Genomic DNA, 20677 nt, shown 5'->3' on the forward strand with positions numbered 1-20677 from the left:
GCACAATTACAAGGGCAGTTTTCGTGCAGGGTTGTCCCAGGCCTGAGTGTTCCTCAGGGGCACAGACAGCCTACAGGACAGAGAGTGTGCTGCAGGGTAGGCATAAGAAAGGACCTGGCATCTGTTTTATATGTTGGTGTTACCCAAAAGACGGTCAAAACCAATTCAAATTATTTGAAAACCAACATCTGAATAAGGATAAATTACATAGCACCTTAAATCATATTTGATGCCCCCCCAACCCTGAAAAGAACAGTGTTGTAAAATGGCAGACAAAAGTTTGAGAACAACCATAGGAAACAGAAACAACACAGACCCCAGGTACATTTTTAATTTGCCTCTTTAGCACGGCATTATTACTCTTTTGTCAGTTATCACTCACGTAATTTCTTCTATCCGTATTTTCAATTGCTTTATTTTAAAATTCATTTTGCTTTATAGATTCATTAAAGAGGACTGGAGAAATAATTAGTGTTAAAGTGTTAAAGTGTCCTATGTACAATCATAAAATGTATGGCAGCAAAAAAGTAATGGTTAATATATTTAACATCATTTTACTATAGAATTTACTAAAACAGAAGGTGAAAACGGTTATCCTGTCACTCAGCTAAATTACAAGCTACCCTGTAAGAGGTAAGGTTGCATAAAAAGAGAGAAAGAGAGAGGAAGAAGGAAGAAGGGGAGTGGAAGGGCAGGGGGAAGGGGAAAAAAAGGCAGAGAAGAGGAGAGGCAGAGAAGAAAAAGAAGAGAAGGAATATGAAAAGAAAAATGTTAGGTCCAAGTGAATGTTTTGAAAGTGGTGAAGCACAAGCATTCACTTATTCCACAAATATTTGTTGTGCACCCTCTATGTTCCAGGCATCGTATGAAAAGGCACAGACGTGAAGAGCTTGACAAAAGAAAACTTAGAAAGTAGGACATAATATCAAAGAATACGAAGGACTCAAAACTTTTTAACTGCACTGGATGACTCAGAAGATAAATATCCATACACATTTTTAAAAGTACTTAAAATGTGGTGAGAGTTTGAGATGTTTGTAAGGGGTAAAAGCAATCACAATAAAAAGGTTTCTTGTGTTGGGGTGGAAGGCAGGAGAAAAGGATTTTCTATGTAAGTCTGTTTTTTAACATCCCTTGAAAACAGTGTGCTTGAATCTGAGATTAAATTGAAATAGTTTTCTCAAATAAGGAAAAGTTACTAAGAAACTAAAGCAAGCTAGAGAAGTATAATACAGACTCTTATCTTTTTAAAGCTAAAAGGAACTGTGAAGAACATCTAATCCAGAACTTGAATTTTATCCACAAGTAAATTCTGAAGAGTAACTTCCCCAAGATCACATGATGATAACTTCATTATATGTAGTTGTAGTTTAAAATATGCATACAAGTATTACTTATTCTCTATAGGAAAATTAAATATTCCATATTATCTGAAATCCCACCCCCAATATAAAAGCACAGACTAAAGTCATTCCACACTCTGATGTGCATGAATTCTCAGTTAGAGAGAGTGTGAGAGACATAGAGAGAGACAGAGAGACAGACAGACAGATGGGGGGCTACGTCAGAAGTGTATAATTAGAAAACATAGCCACACAAGAATGGAATAACACTAATCATAATATTTTTGTAAATCCTTAATACAATATTTTTCTATATCAATAAGCATACATAATTTTTTAAATTATTACTAACTGGAGGCAGCAATCAACTGTTTCTTTTGCAATTTTTTATATACTGATACTTTTAAAATAATAAACATCTAAATACTGTGCAAATTAGCACAAAAATAATAGTGGTACTAATAATAATATAATTATTTAAAAGATGAGAACACTACCATAGGTCTAATAAGGAAACTACTTATTGTTTTATATATATATGTGTATATATATTGTTTTATACACACACACACACCTCTCATCACTTTTCATACACATATAAAATAAAAGGTATAGATTGAAAGATCTCTAAAATTCCTCTGACCTCCAACATTTTAACATATTATACATATTTTATAAATCTTTCTATTGTTTTTCATAAGACTTTCCATAACTAATAGTTTTTAAGTTATTTTAAAAAGTTAGTTATTAAGAAAGTTTTTCTTAATAACTTTCAAGTTTATTCCTACTACATTCAAGAATAATTTCACAAACTGCACTGAAAAGAGTTATTTATTTACATAACTTATTTAATACTTACAACAATGTAGATAACATAAAAATGAAGTAATTTGTTCAATATCCCATAGCTGTAAGTAGAGGGAATGTAATTATGACTCCTGGTCACATGATCCCAAAGATCCCACCTCATTTCATTACATCAAGTTGCCTTTCTTAATATATTCACTGAGGCATTTATTAAGCATCTATTGCAACAACAAAGAATTACTACACAAGGAAAACAATCATTTAAAAGGACTAAGGAACCAGGCAGGTGTGGCTCAATGGTTGATGCTCATGCACCAAGAGGTCACCGGTTCAGTTCCCACTCAGGGCACATGCCCAGTTTATGGGCCGGATCCCATGCAGGAGACAGCCAATTGATGTTCTCTCTCATCGATGTCTCTATCTCTCCCTCCCTTCCTCTCTCTCTAACATCAATAAAGAAAAAACATTTTTTAAAAATAAAAGGACTGAAGAAATATACACTGGGACTGATAAAGGGAAGCTCACATCAGTGTAAACACTAAAGCTACACAGGAGAATGAAAATAGAAAACAAATCTAATTTCTAAAATGAGTGATGAAAAAACAAATAAGTCTGAGTTCAGGACAAAGGAACTGGCTAAGCGCCAAATGTAAAATTTTCCGTCTTTCTGTGTTTTATCTAATTGTATTTTGATTTGGCTTTGTGGCCCATTTACTTAAGAGGGATGGTTCACAATAATTTCGTATGGTTTGAAAACTACTAGTAAGAATTATTTCCTATCACATTAGAATTAAATTTAAACCTAAATTTTTAAACTTAAAATTTAGACTCAAATTTTTTATGAAACTTAAGGAGAAATGTAGATTTTACAAACACATTTTAGCTCCCTTGGAAGATAGGTTCTAAATTAATAATGAAAAATATTTACTACTATTATATAATTCATTGATGGGGCAAAAAGGTTATTTCTTTAACTACTCTGAAATGGAGGATGACTGTTAATACGTTCCTTTTAAACACAATATATTAATGATCTACTTTCTTTATTTTAAGTGTGATATACATTCACATTCAGTCAGCTGAGCTTTCATTCAAAAGATTCACTTCAGACCTTCTCTGTCCGAGTACTATGGGAATACAAATAAGGCTAAAATGTGGTCCCGAACGTCATGGAAGGAGATGATAGATACTAATGGTGTGCTCTTGTTTATCAGTTTAGTTCCATTGAGAATTATCCGTGTTTTTAGGATTACAAAAGAATTACATGCTACTATGGGTCTCAGCAGAGATTCACAAATGATTTTCTTTTTTTTTTTTTATCCTCACCTGAGGATATTTTTCCATTTTTTGTACAGATAGGGGAGAGAGGAAGGGAGAGAGAGAGAGAAACATCGACGTGAAGGGACACATCGAGTGGCTGCCACCCGCACGACCAACCAGGGCCGGGGACAAACTGCAACCGAAGTACGTGCCCTTAGCGGGAACCGAACCCGGGTCTCTCCGGACCGCAGGCCAACGCTCTAACCGCTGAGCCAAACTGGCCAGGGCCACAAATGATTTTCAACGTGCTTTATTATTTCTTGAAACGATGTTAAGTGATATATACTTAAACCTTGACAAAAGTCAAAGCCAGGTATTCAACATTCCAAGAAAAATAAAATGACATTTCTTTGAATTTGGCACTCATATTTTTGTGTCTACTTTTACTCCTCTTGCCAGCTTTCTGCTTCAACCCCAACCTGAGGCATCAGAGGCCTCGTGTGAGGATTAATGAAAATCTAAAGATACTTGTTGCTTGAGATGATGAAGGCTAAGACATAAAACAATGACCATCTGATACTCTGGTTTGCATCCACATTACCCAAGGTGGATGCTTAAGTAAAGACTGCAGGACCTCTCTCCTAATGATTTAATTCCACAGGTTTAGGTGGCACTCAGGAACCTGTGTTTTGAGACAGGGCACATTTTGAGAAGCACTGACCCCCCGGATTACCATCACTGCAGAGTTAGGTTCTTATTTTCCCTCTGTCATTTTTCAAAAGTGCCAGAACTATTATCGTTTGTTTGGATATTTCTGAGGTGAAACTATATGCTGATCTCCATAGCACATACTCAACTATATACACTCATGCTTCTGCCCACTTCCTACTAGGTAAGTAGATAGTTACAAGGTTCGGCAGAGGTAACAGATCCATCCACCCATTTTCATCAGGTATTCTGCCTACAAGTCAGAAAGGAATTCAAGTATTTTAACATTTTCCACAGATGAAACATACTCTGAAATTCTGTCCTAAACAATTAGAAAGGAGAAAGCTACCACTGAAAGACATCATCTGTGAAGCCTCCTGGAGCTTGGTTATCAATAACAGCTCACCTGCCATCCCGCTGAGCAGCGCCGCCTTCTGTTACTGTCTTGACAAATATTCCCAGCTTTTCAAGTCCTGCATCTGCTCCAACACCCATTCCAATAATACTTATGCCAAGTCCATCCTCATCTATAAAGAAAGGGGAAAGAAACAACAATCTCAGTGTTACACTAGTCTGCAATTGACTGGTGAGACCTATTTGCTCCTTTTGTTTTTTAATCCTCACTCGAGGACATTTTTCCTTTTTTTTTTTTTTTTTTGTTCAGGTAGAGTGGGAAGGAGAGAGAGAAAGAGAGAAACATCGACATGAAAGGGACATATCGAGTGGCTGCCTCCTGCACGACCCAACCAGGGCCGGGGACAAACTGCAACCAAGGTACGTGCCCTTAGTGGGAACTGAACCCGGGTCTCTCTGGACCACAGGCTGATGCTCTAACTGCTGAGCCAAACCGGCCAGGGCTATTTGCTCCTTTTCATGTTGTTCTATATGGACTGTCACACAGTGAGTATCATATATGTTTGCCTTAGCAGAAATTTCTTCTATGCTGGGGAGCAAGGGTGTCAAATAAGACCCCGCAAAAGGCTCATGAGTTTAGTCTCATTTTACTTCTGCAGTTGGCTATTCACTGTGATCCCAAGAAAAGGTAATAATTTGATTATTGAGTAAACAATCTGCCTTAAAACACAGCCTCTCTAAACAATATAATATTTTGAGCACAAAAGTATACATAGTCAAACACTTACATATTCTTTTACTGGTTTGATTATTTTGGGAAGGAAATAAAATTATTGGGTCTTTCTTTTCTTGAGAAAAAAGAATATTCTTGTCTTTTAGTCACTCAGAGACTTCCGTTAGTTATTCAAAGCTTTTTGTACTGCTTTCACAAATAATTCTTTGAGGTTCAGTAATTTTATAGGAATATAACCCTAGGTTGACCATTCTGGCTCAATTTTTCCTGGCTGCGCCATATATATTATTTTAACTAAATGTGATCATGACGTATCTGGAATGTCCCCTTTATTTATGTGGTCTTTTCCACTTGTTCCATGTCCCCATTCGTGTTAACGAGATGGTATGTGTCTTTCAGTGCTTTCTCTGTCCTGCTGTACAAGGATATTACCATATCAACAACTTGCTTTTCTTTCCTATTTGCTTTACACAAATAAGATCATATGATACCTACTTTTCTCTTCAGCTTACTTTTCTAACTCAATAATACCTCATGAATATCAACTTACATGGCGTTAAAACACTTTTATTCATTGTGTAATATTTCACGGTGAGAGGAAATTATAACATATTCGCAGGCATTCACTTTTATTTCCATTTTATTGGCCCCATGAATGATACTGAGAAACTCTGTTTTTAATTCACTTACAAAACATGTCTATCCATATTTCCATTTGTTCTTTCTATAAACATATATCTGAACATCGGTAAAATAAAAGATCCACTATACTGCATTCCATACATTTGGTTAATATTCAAAGTTGTTTTCTGATAGCCTCAGTTTTTATAATTATGGTATATTGCTGCATAAAAAATAGATACTAATTAACAGTGGTGGGTTATTAAAGGAAACCTAGCTCATGTACTCAACATAAGGTTTGATGGTTTTATTTATTTTTTTAATATGTTTTTATTGATTTTTTAAAGAGAGAGGAAGGGAGAGAGAGATAGAAACATCAATGTGAGAGAGAAACATCGATTGGCTGTCTCCTACACGCCCCTCACTAGGGATCGAGCCTGCAACCTGGGCATTTGCCTTGACCAGGAATCGAAAGGGGACCTCTCTCTCAGTCCATAAGATGATGCTCAATCCACTAAGCCACACCAGCTGGGCAAAGCTTGATGCTTTTAGACGACTTTTTAGCAACAACCTAGAATTTAGTAAGTATTCTTTTTTTTTTTTATCCTCACCCGGGGACATTTTTCCACTTTTTGTTCAGATAGAATGGGAGGGAGAGAGAGAGAGAGAGAAACATCAACGTGAAAGGGACACATCGAGTAGCTGCCACCCACACGATCCAACCAGGGCCAGGGACAAACTGCAACTGAGGTACATGCCCTTTGCGGGAACCGAACCCAGGTCTCTCTAGACCGCAGGCCAACACTCCAACTGCTGAGCCAAACCAGCCATGGCAAGTATTTTTAACTAGTACTCTTTTGACTAGGATTCATCTCATTGACCATTACTTGTAACCAATTTCTGCTATAAGTATTTCTAAGTACAATTCATAATCCTACATCTTAAATAAAGATGTTTTAAAATAACATGTCATCTGGCAAAAGTGTGCTCTATTTGCTCAGTTCTGTGCTAAAGAAAGATTATAGTGTTCCCCCTGGAGAAATTGTCTGTGATCTCCAGCTGAAGACACATCTACATTGGTTCTAGGCACAGATACCTCTCCAGTGTGAGAACTTCAATGCTGACTAACATATGAGTGATGGCTGGAGACTTTCCTTCATTTTTACACTTAGCATGTTTGCACACATGTGGATTCCCATATTTACTGTGTTCCAATTGTTCACCAGGAGGTTTTCTCTTGCTCAAAAATGTCCTACATTCATTACAGTGTTAGGGTTTCTCCCCAGAATGAGTTTTCTTGTGCACATGAATGTTAGATCTGGGCTGAGGCTCTTCCTTACTAGTTACATGAAAAAAGTTTCTCCTCTCATACAAGAATTCTCTCATGTGCATAAAAACTGGCTGTGTGGTTGAATTCTTGCCCACATCAATCACATTCGTAGGCTTTCTACAGAGTATGCGTTTGTTCATGGTGAAGGGCTCAATGATGACCCGAAGCCTTCACATCATGTTTACATCCAAATACTAAGATTTCCCCCCAGTGTGCTAGCTCTTCTATAGGTTCTTCCACATTGAATAATGCCATAAGGTTTCTGTCCAGTATAAACTCTCTGGTATATATTAAGTATTAGCTGAATTCTTCTCCACATTCGTTGTATTTATAGGAGTTTCTCTTCATTATAAATCATCACATGCTGAACCAATATTCAGCTGTAAGTGAAACTTTCTCATACTCAATACTTTCAAACAGCTCCTCTCAAATGTCAACTCTCTGTAGTTTTATATCATTAAATAGTTTCTTCCTGAAAATATCTTACATCTTTGTTTTTAAATCCATTTTCCCTGCCTGAACTCAGGCTTTATTAAAATTATCTTTCTTCCTTCCACAGCTTCTCTTATTGCACTAACTGGAAAATTACTCAATTTTGCAGAGTTACAAACTGATTGTGGGAAATAATAAGTTTGAGCCATCCTCAATTCCAGCACAGAGTACTGAAAGACGTGGTGATATTGAAAGGCAATTAAAAGAAGTACAATCAACCCATGGAGACCAGAGGTTGATCTCATCTCTGTACAGCTTTCTCTGGGCTGTGTCTGTTGAGCACAGGTGAAGTCCAGAGCCCCATACCTGAAGGCCACTGATTCTTGCAGCCACCGTCTTCCACTGTAGGGACAGGCATAAATAGGCAAAGCAACCAGGAAAAGACTTGTGATGATGTGTTATTACAGAGGACGTTATAACCATACTCCGGAGTTCAGAGCTTACCTTCTCTCCCAGGAAAGAAAGTACCCCCATTTCTAGTGATATTTTAGCTTGCATTATTATGAGCATGGACCATTAGATTTCCTCTTCACTGAATTGCCAATTTTTCTACTGAGTTTTACCTGTCTCTTTTTTCATAATTTGGAAAGATTCCTAGCATATTATAGATAGTTACTCCATGTCATCTATAATGAAGATTTCCCTCACTCAAATTTATCACTTATGTATGAGCTATATTTGACAATACTGCTTTAAAAGCTAAAGGTTTTGGATAATTGAACTGGTCCATCTTTTCCTTTATAACTTTTGGTTTTCCATTTTGATTAAGTCCCTCCTCCCACAAGACTAGATAAAATACATAGTCTTACAAATTTCGTCAAATACCTTTATTATTTTATTTTTAGTATTTAACTATTTCATCCATATAGCATTATTTTTATATATGATGTAATAAAAGTGTAGGTGTCCCACTTCGTATCCCTCCAGACAGGTGTTCAGTTATGCCAGAACAATCTGTAAAGTACCCTGTTCCCTCTAAATTAGAATATCATACATGGCATATAATAAATTCTCATGCACACTAGCATCTTTCTCTGGATGTTGTTTGTGTTCAACTGATCAACTGTTATATGAATACAATTTATTCTGATTAGAGAGGCCTTACATTATAATCATATATTTGGGAGACTAAATCATTTCACAGTCTCTTTCATACTTCCCTACATCTATATTTTTCCACATAAAATTTAGAATTTTGTTATGGAATCATGTCTCCCAATAAGACTCTAATGGCAGTTCTATTCAGACTACATTAAATTTTGTATAAATTTATAGATATCAGAGATACAAAATGTACCAAGTCTTCTCACCAAACAACATAGTATATCTTTCTATTAACTTATTACATCTTTCAAAACGATGTACTTTCTACAGGTAAAATCTATGTTTTTCCTAGTGATTAATTTAATAATATTTTGTTGTGGTGGTGTTATTATAAATAAATACTGCTCCTCTTTTCATTTCTAGGTTTTTAATGTAAATTTAGAGAAAACTATTGATTTTCTTACATGTATCTGATGTTGTTTTTCACATATAATCTTATTCATTCTACCATTTTAAAATTAAAATCATTGGAGATATATATATGTTTTTTCTTATATATGTTACATGTTTTATTACATTATATCTGACCATAAGATTATTTTTCATCTTTCATTTTCTATTGTGCATAATGATTGTTATATTTAAAGAACATTTAAAATGTGATTCCTGGTTTTAACTGAAATTTTTTAGTGTTTCCTCAATTTAAAAGTAAAATTCTCTATTGGTATTGTAATCTATTATTTATATCATATTTAAGTTACTATACACTAACAACAAACCATCAAAAAGAGAAATTAGAAAACAATCCCATTTAAATTGCATCAAAAAGATAAAATAACTAACAATAAACTTAACCGAGGAAGTAAAAGATCTGTCCGCTGAAAGATGTAAGACACTGATGAAAAATATTGAAGACATAAATTAATGGAAAGCTAACCCATGCTCATGGGTTCAAAGAACTAATATTGTTAAAATGTCCACACTACCCAAAGCAATTTATAGATTCAGTGCAATCCCTATCAAAATTCCAATGGCAGTTTTCACAGAAATAGACATACAATCGCAAAATTTATATGGAACTACAAAAGACCTGACTAGCAAAACAATCTTGACAAGGAAAAAAAAAAAAAGCTGGAAGCATCATGGTCCCTGATTTCAAACTCTATTACAAAGGTATAGTAATGAAAACAGTATGGCACTGTCATATAAAAACAGACATATAGGTCAATGAACAAAATAGAAGGCTCAGAAATAAACCTATGCATATTTTGTCAATTTATGACAAAGGGGCCAAAAATATACAAAGGAAAAAGGATAGTCTCTTCAACAAATGTTGCTGGGGAAAATGGACAGCCACATGTAACTAGACCCCTATCTTACACCATATCCGAAAATCAACTCAAAATGAATTAAGGACTTAAATTTGAGACTTGAATCCATAAAACTCCTAGTAGAACACACAGACTTGACACTGGTCTTGGCAATGATTATTTTGGATTCTCCACCAAAAACAAAAAAAGCAAAAATAAATAAGTGGGACTACAACAAAGGAAACCATCAATAGACTAAATAGGCAGCCTATTTGCACATCCTATATATAATAAAGCATTAATATACAAAATATAAAAAGAATTCACGCAACTCAATAGCAAACAAACAAAAATCCAATTAAAAAATGGGCAGAGAAACCAAATAGACATTTTTCCAAAGAAGATATATAATAGTCAACAGGCACATGAAAAGGTGTTCAACATCACTAATTATCAGTGAAATGCAAATCAAAACCTCACACCTGTTGGGATGTCTATCATCAAAAGACAAAACATAACAAGTGTTGGCTATGATGTGGAGAAAAGGGAATCTTGTGTACTGTTGGTGGAAATGTAAATTGATGCAGCCACTATGGAGAACAGTATGGAGGTTCCTCAAAAATTATAAATAATTGTACTTCATTTGGTTCTCTCCTAGATTAATCTTTCCAGTCTATTATTGTGAAATATAGCATAAAAACAAAAATTTTATAAAATCATTTATCTACAAAACATGTTGAAAGAATAAAACAAACATCCATGTACTAACAAAGACACAGAACATTACCAATACCCTAAAAGCCCATTCTGTACCCCTCCCAAATATTATAACTCTTCCTCAGTAACCATTATCCTAAATACTGTGTTAATCATTCTCTCCTTTTCTTCATACTGCTTTTTAAAAACATTTATTTGTGTATCTCTAAACAATATGCTGTTAATTTTTTTTTCTGGTTTTGAAATTTAAACAAATGGAATTATATTAAATGATTTCTGTGACTTGCTCCCCCTCCTCTGAATTTTATGTTTGTAAGAGTCATACATATTAGACTTTGGCTCCTTCATTTTTGCTGTTGAGTAATATTTTATTGTATAGATATGCAATAATTCATATATCCTTTTCTATCACTGATGAATATTTGGGTTCTCATTTTTGCTCTGATAACCAATACAATGGCCCTTAGCCAAATCCGGCCCTATAGGCCATGAGCAAAGAATGATTTTTACAATTTTAAGTAGGTGAAAAATGTAAGCATCACTCTTACATTTTATTTAAGATAAAATAAAATTATCTTTTTTTTTTCTTTATTGATTTTTAGAGAGAGGTAGGGAGAGGGAGAAAGAGAGAGAAACATCGATGAGAGAGAACATCAATTGGCCACATCCTGCATGTCTCCCACTGGGGATTGGGCCCACAATCTGGGAATGTGCTCCAATCAGGAATTGAACTAGTAACTGCTTGGTGCATGGTTGGATGCTCAACCACTAAGCCAAACTGGCCGGGCAAAATAAAATTGTCTTTTAATATGAACAATTAGCTAGTCATGCTTAATGTAATGACTGGTATTCTTCATATTTTTCCCATGCAAGCAATGTTATGCTTAATACTATTTACATAGTTTTCAATTCTTTACCCCTCATTTTGCTGTTTTCAACAAGTTGCTTGTCATTTCTTTCCCTCTCTGCTAATTGGGAAGTTATGTGGGTGATGTGTTCTTTAAATTCTTATATATCAGCAAATTTCTTTCTTTCATTTCTGTGATGGATGCAGGATTCTTAGATCACTATCATTTTCTTCTCAGTGGTATGTGAAATTACATGTACGTCTCCTATTTGCAGTATTAAAAGAAAGAAGTCTGATGATAGTCAAATTATTTTGACTTTGCAAGTATCTCTGCTTACTTGTTTGCTTTGATTTTTGGCCTGGTATTTTGTAAGATCTTCACTTTATGCTTAAAGATTAAAAATTTTCCCGGCCTACGCTTAAGCATAGATTTTTTTTTTTTTTTAAAGTCCTTGCAACCAGTTGGCTAAGCCCTTTCAAATACAAGGATCAGGTCGACCTTTTTTTGTGTTCAGGAAATTTTTCTCTAGTATTTGTCTAGTATGTCTTTCATCCTCTAGTGCCATTTCCCCTTCTTTGTCTGTTGGGTCTCTTTCATGGTTTTTCTTGGATTTTTGCTCTGTCATTTGAGAATTTATCCCAACAATAATCACCTTTTCCTCTTCAATTTCTCTACTGACATTTCTATTATTTAAATTGTTATTTATTATTTGTTATTATTCATTTGATTGAGAATGTCTTTTTAAAGCCATCCTTGAATATTCTTACTTGATTTTTTGTTTCTTTTTTTGGTTATTCAAGTTGTCATCTGTTCTGCTTTTTTCTAAAATTCTGAGATGTGACATTCTTCTGTTCACTGGTCAGAGTCTAATTCCAAGCTTCCAGTCTTACCTGATGAACAACATGGCCTCTGGTGCTTTGGTTCCCTGTTACTACAACAGGCAGTCGGTGATCCCAGGGAGAGAATTCAAGGAAGCCTCTCTGTTCCCAGTCTCCCTGCTCTTTAGCCCTCTCCCACTCAGAGATAAAGAGTATTCTACTGCCCTCATTCCAAAATCCATAATTTTCTGAAAGCCCAGCCTTCCTCGTATCTACCACATTCAGAGTCTAACCATGACCACTCCACCTCCATCAAATCACCCAAAAACAACCACTTGCACCAAACTCGCACTACAACAGCTCCCTCTGGCCTCTCACTTCGCCAGCCCCTTGCACGAGTACCCACCAAGCATCAGGCCTCACTCATACCTTCCTGCATCTAGCCACCACCCAGCCAACTAAAGTAGATGAGTTTCAGTTGGGAGTGGAAGGGCGGAGAGAATCTTTCAATTCACCATCTATATAGAATTTATATCAACTATTTTGTTGTTGTTGTTGTTAATCCTCACCTGAGGATATTTTTCCATTGATTTTTCAGAAAGAGTGGAAGGAAGGGAGGGGGAGAAAGAGAGAAACATTTATGTGAGAGAGACACATCAACCGGTTGCCTCCCGCACAAACCCAACTGGGATCAAACCTCCAAGTCCATGCCCTTGACTAGGGAATCAAACCCGAGACCCTTCAGTCTGCAGGCTAATGTTCTAACCACTGAGCAAAACTGACCAGGGCTATATCAACTATTTTTGAAGTTTGATAAACTCCTCCATAAGAGTTAAAACTTGATCAAATTCTTAGGGGAAAAAACTATACTTGGGAAAAATCAAGTCATTTCTGTATTATTAATACAACCACATAATAATATTATAAACATTGTAGAATTCATCTACCTTTCTCTAGTTCCACTGGGAAAAGTTCCAGCTTTTCTACACGCTTTTCAAGCTCATACTCGGCTGAAGCGGCCACGGGGTCAACTTCATCGTTTCTCCTGTCATAGTCCTCATTGGAGTACGTGCTGAAAACCTGTAGGGAGAGATGAACGAAAAGATGATAATCCCCAAAAGATGGCTTTCTCAATTACTACAAAACAAACGAACCTAAGTATCCCCAAGTACATAAATTACAAATTTTGTATCATTTCATCTAAACTGTTTTGGTTTTAAAGTCAATTGAGATGTTAAGAGGAAAAATTAAAGAGAATAAATATAACTTACTAATTTTCTAAATGTATGAGTCATTCTACCACTTTTAACAGTTTTGTAGACAATCATAGCCCCAGACTACATTTGGATAGCAGTATTAATAACTCTTCACAGAATCGGAGTATACCAACGAGCTGCAATGCTGGTTCCTGAGACAACTAAGGTGAAGCATCTAGAAGCTACCTAAGCAAACACCCATACTGAACCTATTTTTTGGTATGACCTCTACAAGCCTCAACACTGTAGTGTGTCAGTACCAAAATGTATTTCAATCACAGAATCACTGAAACTGATTTCTATTCTATAGTGTACTGGGCTGTGTTAAGCTCTTATCTGTCATCTCTCATTTTACTTGCATGTAGATTTAAGTTAAATTCTCACTGAACCTTCCTATGTAATGGTTTTCAGAATATTGCTTGAGAGCAGCAGAACAAATAGGATACTGCTAGCTTTCCTTCCTTTCCAAATCATTCAAAAGACTATACATGTGATACTCAGACATAGTCACAAGAAACTTGATTGTTCTCATTTCAACTGAAATATTTGTTTTATTTGAAAAGTAACTGAAAATAGGTATAAATCCCTTGCTCGACACACTGAAGAATATTTAAAAGAAACTTATAATTCATCAAGTCCAAATAGGTACAATGAAAACTGATATTTTCAATTAAATTCAACAATTGTTAAGTATCTAAACTGTGCCTTTAAAACTCTGTAATGTCCCCCCAAATCTTAAAAACTAGGACTGAGTTGTTTTTAAAAAAAACAAAAAAAAAAAACACATAAAAAACTACAATGAAAATAGAAAGGAGAACAGAAGGTCAGAGATAGAAGAAATCAAGTCCATTGTCTACATAGCTGGCCCTGCCAGTCAAGGTGTGCTTTATACTCACATGGGAAAACTGGCAACTCTTATATGCTATATATGGTAACCTGTAAATTAGGAATACACATTGCATATATAGAAGCAGAGGTTGCATTGTTCCTACATTTCAAAATCATGTCATGTACAGGATTTGTAGCAGAATGAATTTTTTTTCCTGACTTTCAACATGATTTCACAGCCTCATGCGACACTTGGTGTCCACCACATTTCTCCACCATAATCAATATTGCAACATCAAAATGCACATTCCTAAATGGCGTTTAGAAATGTCAGAGCCCTCAAATTGTCAGATTTGTGATTTTCTTTTAGACAGCCCTTTTGGTATTTCACTTTCCTTATATATTTTTGGTAATCACTTATTCACATTAATCATTCATCAAAAATCCCGACTCTATGCCAGACACGTGCTACACAATGAAGAAGACACAGTCTGAGGTAGCTCGCAGCTTCGTCAGAACACCGAAAATCAAAACAAACAACTACAATATAATGTGGTAACTGATGTAACAGAGGAATACATCAAGTAATTTTTTTTTATTTGCCTGAGAAAGGGAAGAATTTTATGGAGGGGAGGGTATTTGAGTTGAGTCTTAAAGGACAAACAAGGATTCATATACTTGAATACAGACGAGGTGGAAGGTGTATTTCAAATAAAAGATCCCAAACAACAACTACCTGTATCTGTATCTTTTGGAAAACATCAATAGTTGAGTGGGCTGCAATGTAACATGCCTATGGGAGCAAACCTTTATAGTACAAATAAAGAAATTAGCCGATACGGAACTTACATGTCCTGGAAACTACTGGCAGATATAACTGAAAATCATTCCATTGATATTTGCCACTCGTCCTCCCCTGCTAGTGAGTCCAAATATATAATTGTAGAAAAAAGATTGAAATGATATTCATTCTGGAATATAGCTCAATTTTGCTACTATATAGTAAGAGAACAAATATGTATATATGCATGTGTGTATATAGATAGAGATAAAAATATTAGTATGAGGTGACTGTTTCAAATAAATTTACATCTTCCTGACTTTCGTCAGGATCTCCAAACACTCTGCTTTCAAATGTTCTTCCCCAATCAGACTGGTTTATAAAGTTCATTTGAGGGTATGCTGAAATCAAATAAAACAACCCAAAAGCTATATGACTACATATTGGAAAATGATACTTGGTATAATTTTTGAGGCACCTAGCAATCATCTCATTCTGTAGAAAAGAAATAATGTAAGATACTTTTCATCTTCATCTTGCTTATAGTCTGGTAAATTATGTGGGCACATAGAAAAAAAAACTATAAAAATTTGACAAAGAAAACCAGAACTCATTAGTTGGAGATTAAGATATTGTTTACTTGGAGAATCCAAGAGATTTAATAGAAAAACTGTTAGAACTAATAAGAGCTTAGGAAAGTAACAGAATACACACTCACACCACACCACAATGGTTTTAGGAACTATAACAGAAAAGATCAAAAACTATAAAATATCTAAGAATTATTGATTATAAATGCACATTATTCTCCCCTATAAAACTTAATTAAAGAATACAAAAAGCCCTGAATAAGTGTAACATCAGGCCATGTTCCTGGATTAAAATCCTTGATATTGTACAAGATATCTATGCTCCTACATTACTGTAAATGTCAGTTTGCTCCAATTTGACTTATGAACTCTGAGCGATCAAAATTAAACTCACACTCACACTTTTCATGGAAACTAACAAGTTGCATAAAAAAGACAAGGGCCTGGCTGGTGTGACTCAGTGGACTGAGTGTCGTCCATGGACTGAGAGGTCCCGGTTTGATTTCTGGTCAGGACACATGCCCGAGTTGTGGGCTAGATCCCCTGTAGGTGGAGTGCAGGAACCAGCCAATCGATGTTTCTCTCTCTCTCTCCCTTTCTTTCTCTCTAAAAAATCAATAAAAACATATTTTAAAAAAAGAATAAGGATGAAAACACACCTTATCAAATATCAAAACATATAACACAATGTCATTTATTAAGGCAATGTAGTTTTGGCCCCTGGTAGATCTATTTTTATATTCTATTCTGTTCCACTCCTCTACTTTTCTATTCCAATTAGTTAATATATATAGTAGGGAAAAAATGAGAATATTCCTATTTCATATCATTAACAAAAGTCAAATCCAGATTATTAAGCACAAAAAATTATAAAAGTGCTAAAAAATATATGCGATGATGTTTACTAGGCTAGAGAGGACCTTCCTACAAAGCCACAGATTCTAGAAACACTAAATCAAATGAATAAACAATGAGTTTAAAAATCAATGGTATATGGCCTAGCCGGTGTGGCTCAGTGGACTGAGCATCATCCTATGCCCTGAGGTCCTGGTTTCATTCCCGGTCAGGGCACATGCCTGGATTGTGGGCTCAATCCCCAGTAGAGGACATGCAGGAGGCAGCCCATTGATGTTTCCCTCTCACATCAATGTTTTTATCTCTCCCCTCCTCTCTCTCTAAAAAAATCAATAAAAACATCAAAAAAAAGCAATGCTATACATGATGTGTGTGCGCAGGCCACCACTTTGAGTCCCATCCATTGAACGGTGCAATGTCTGTGGTGGCAAAGGCGTGATTCTCTTTCATCTGTGGCAAGTAGAACGTAGTGGTGAATGTCACATACCATTTAGGTAAGAAGTTAAACATTTAAGAAAACAAGAAAAGGCTGGTAAATGCCCATTCTCTTCAGACAGCAATGGGCCATTCCTATGCCAGATTTTATTATGCATTAACTGTATCTTACAGAAACACAGTAAACGCAATGCTGCTACCTCAACTATATAATTCATAAAATTAGGTAAAAATATGTCCCACAAAACTCAAACTTCCGACCTCTTCTGTAACAACTGCTTTGTTATCATTGCCAGAACAGTGAGGTAATAAGGCATAACGCCCCTCTTGGGTTACATCTTCAATTCAGACAGCCTGCTAGTGGGACTATTTAAATGTTTCTTTTATGTAGAATAATTAAATATTGTTATAACTGACGCTTTACAAAAGGTAGTGATTCTATAAATTGTATATAAGGCAATATTTGTTACTGAATCTGTCTCAATACACTGACTAATTCCTACAAATAACTGCAGGCAATTTCCTAAAGATATTGAGTTTTAAGTGTTTAAAAACCTAATTTCATTAACCAGCACTAATATACGATTAAATAGATTTTACCCTGAGATTTCCTTGAGCTAAATCACTGCCATGCATACAGTATTTCATTTCTAAATAGTCAATCTTAGGAAGTGAACATGTGTTAAGTAGTATGGATCATCTAAAAGAAGGGATTAAATGAACATCAGGAGAATTAGAAAGTACCTGTAATTTTTAAAAATTAAGGGATAGATGGACATCTTATGATTGTAAATCCCTTGGCACAGCCCTGGCTAGGTTACTCAGTTGGTTTGAGTGTCATCCTGTACACCAAAAGGTTGCGGGTGCGATTCCGGGTCAGGGCACATGCCTAAATTTTGGGTTCGGTCAGGGCGCATGTGGGTGGAAACCAATCAATGTTTCTTTCACATCCATATTTCTGTTTCTCACTCTACCCCATTCCTCTCTCAAATTAATAAAAAACATATTCTCGGGTGAAGATTTAAAAAATCCCTTGCGGCAAATGAATACTTAAGTGAACTAATACTTAAGAGAAATGGTTTTGAGAATATAACCCAAACAGATATACTAGGTAATGCTAAGGTCTATTTATTTCCTTTTATTTAAACATATTAACTTATTACAATTAAGGGACTTCACAAAACAAAAACACCACCTCTAATTCCTTATATTGCTGCCAACAAGCAAAATTTTGTTTGTCTCTGTAATTAAGCAAAATGTGAGAAGGTGAACACTATACAAAACATACCTGCTATGCCCGGGCCTGTGACGTCACACCGGTAAGGGAGGCGACAGTTCTGTTCTATAATTTTTTTTGTTAACCCACACTTGTGGATTGATGAGAAATGGCCATTAGCATACAGCCAAACCTCACTAGAAAAACAACTCAGATTCACTCACTGCCTCTAAGAAAGCTCAAGTACTAAGAAAGCTAGCTCTAGTACACTTCCATAGAGGTGGCCCCCCGAAAGAACAAGGTCTAGAAGGCCTACGTTTTTATTGAGCATGGAGATGGAAGTTAGGAGATGGAGGTTAGGAGAATCCGGTGCATCCTCTGGCACCCTGGTACGAACCTGGGGAGAGATGGTAGCAACCCACATTTACTGTTGCACAGCCCAGCAGGAAAAACACAAGGAGCTGGCAGTTCATGCTGAACTTGGGTCCCCATCCTGATCTTATCTTCTGAATGACATTTAACCTCACCTGTGATTTTCTGGGATACATTTCCTCATCTGTACAGCAGTGTATTAAAATTAGATAGAATATTTTCCAAGTTGAAAATATGAAGGCTGCATACAAGGTAGGCAGAAATAATTCCAGAATTCTAGTAAACAAACTCCTTACCTTGCATGGAAAATGCCGTTAAACATAAACTTCGGAAGGGGGTGGGGAAGATTGACATTTTTTGAGCATTCATTGTGTACATGGCAGTATAATAAAATACCTATTCTTGTTTAGTCCCATCGACACCTCTATGAACTGTAAAGAGGTTATAGTTGTAATCTGCCCATTTTATACAGGTGGGTCGATTAATATAAAGTCTCAAGATAATTACGAATAAAATTAAGGGAAAACCTGCAGGTTTAGCAAGTGTTACGGACAATATTAAATAGAATGAGGACCATTTTGTGCTGTAGCTGATTATTCAGACTCAAGATTAAACTTGGAAGTTTAAAACTTGATATCTAAACATTATAGTTGTATTAAGAATTCACCAATCTATTTATTTTTCTTTTAAATGCGTTCCTCAAATGCATTCAACACAACAGATTTAATCTCTACTGCTGAGGGGGTTAGAAAAGGTGGAACTAAATGCTTACATTATGATGTGCTTTCAAAATACAACTGTGTAAACCTACTTTTGTCCACCCCTATATGAAGCTAATTATTCTAGCAGAGATTGGATCCCTTCCTCCATGTACCAGGAATTATGTATTCACACTCTTTGCCATGTACTTCGCAGTGCCTTTTACTGTAAGTGAGACATGTTCTGCTCCACTGAATGTGGGTGAAATGACTTGCTTTGGTCAATGGACTGGAGATGGAAGTAACAGTGTGCAAGCTGTCAGCAAAAGCCTGAAGAAGAAACATCCCGTGCTCCTCATAAACTCCCGAGCTCCTGCGATCCGTGAGTAAAAGCGTGTTCAACAAGAGCTGTTTCAGCTTGGGTCCCAGGACGAGGATCAATGGAGGAGACCCGAACCTGAGAGTGAGCCTGGAGTCTAGCCTGACCCGGCTGAGCCCAGCTTAGATCAACTGGACCTGCAGCCCACCTGCACACCAACATGAGAATACATGCTGTAAGCCACTGAGATTTTGATATGGCCTGGTATTCAGCAAAACTGATAAGAGTTCTCAAACTATTTTTAGCAAGAGTCGTTTTTCATCTTTTTAAAACTGGAGTAGAGCCCTGGCCGGTTTGCTCAGTGGTTAGAGCGTCGGCCTGTGGTCCAGAGAGACCCAGGTTTGGTTCCCGCTAAGGGCGCGTACCTCGGTTGCAGTTTGTCCCCGGCCCTGGTTGGTCGTGCGGGTGGCAGCCGCTTGATGTGTCCCTTTCGTGTTGATGTTTTTCTCTCTCTCTCTCTTCCTTTCTCTCCCTCCCACTCTGTCTGAACAAAAAATGGAAAAATGTCCTCGGATGAGGATTAAAAAAAAAATTGGAGTAGAGTTGAGGAAGGAAAATTAATGCACTACTTCAACAAACTTCTGTGACTACACTTGTACAAATTAAATATCGTGCAATTTTTTAAAAATGTTAAAAACTTTCAGACAACAATATCTACCATTACAAAGTTATGACAGTGAACTATTAGAAGGAAATACTGCCCTGGCCGGTTTGGCTCGGTGGTTAGAGCATCGGCCTGCGGTACAGAGAGACCCGGGTTCGGTTCCCGCTAAGGGCATGTGCCTCGGTTGCAGTTTGTCCCCGGCCCTGGTTGGTCGTGCGGGTGGCAGCCACTCGATGTGTCCAATCACATCGATGTTTCTCTCTCTCTCTCTCTTCCTC

The 20677-nt window shown here is 36.3% G+C and overlaps 1 protein-coding gene across 1 annotated transcript in view; it reads right to left on the minus strand.

Moving 5' to 3' along the window:
* The window catches only part of PPP1R9A (protein phosphatase 1 regulatory subunit 9A), a 278938-nt gene that overhangs the window by 115814 nt on the left and 142447 nt on the right, over window positions 1-20677 (minus strand). The window contains 2 exon segments of the mRNA XM_036246637.1: window positions 4525-4645; window positions 13333-13465. Coding sequence (XP_036102530.1) covers window positions 4525-4645; window positions 13333-13465 — 254 coding nt within the window.

The sequence above is a fragment of the Molossus molossus genome, unplaced genomic scaffold (genome assembly GCF_014108415.1).
Source record: "Molossus molossus isolate mMolMol1 unplaced genomic scaffold, mMolMol1.p scaffold_m16_p_7, whole genome shotgun sequence".
Lineage (NCBI taxonomy): Eukaryota > Metazoa > Chordata > Mammalia > Chiroptera > Molossidae > Molossus > Molossus molossus.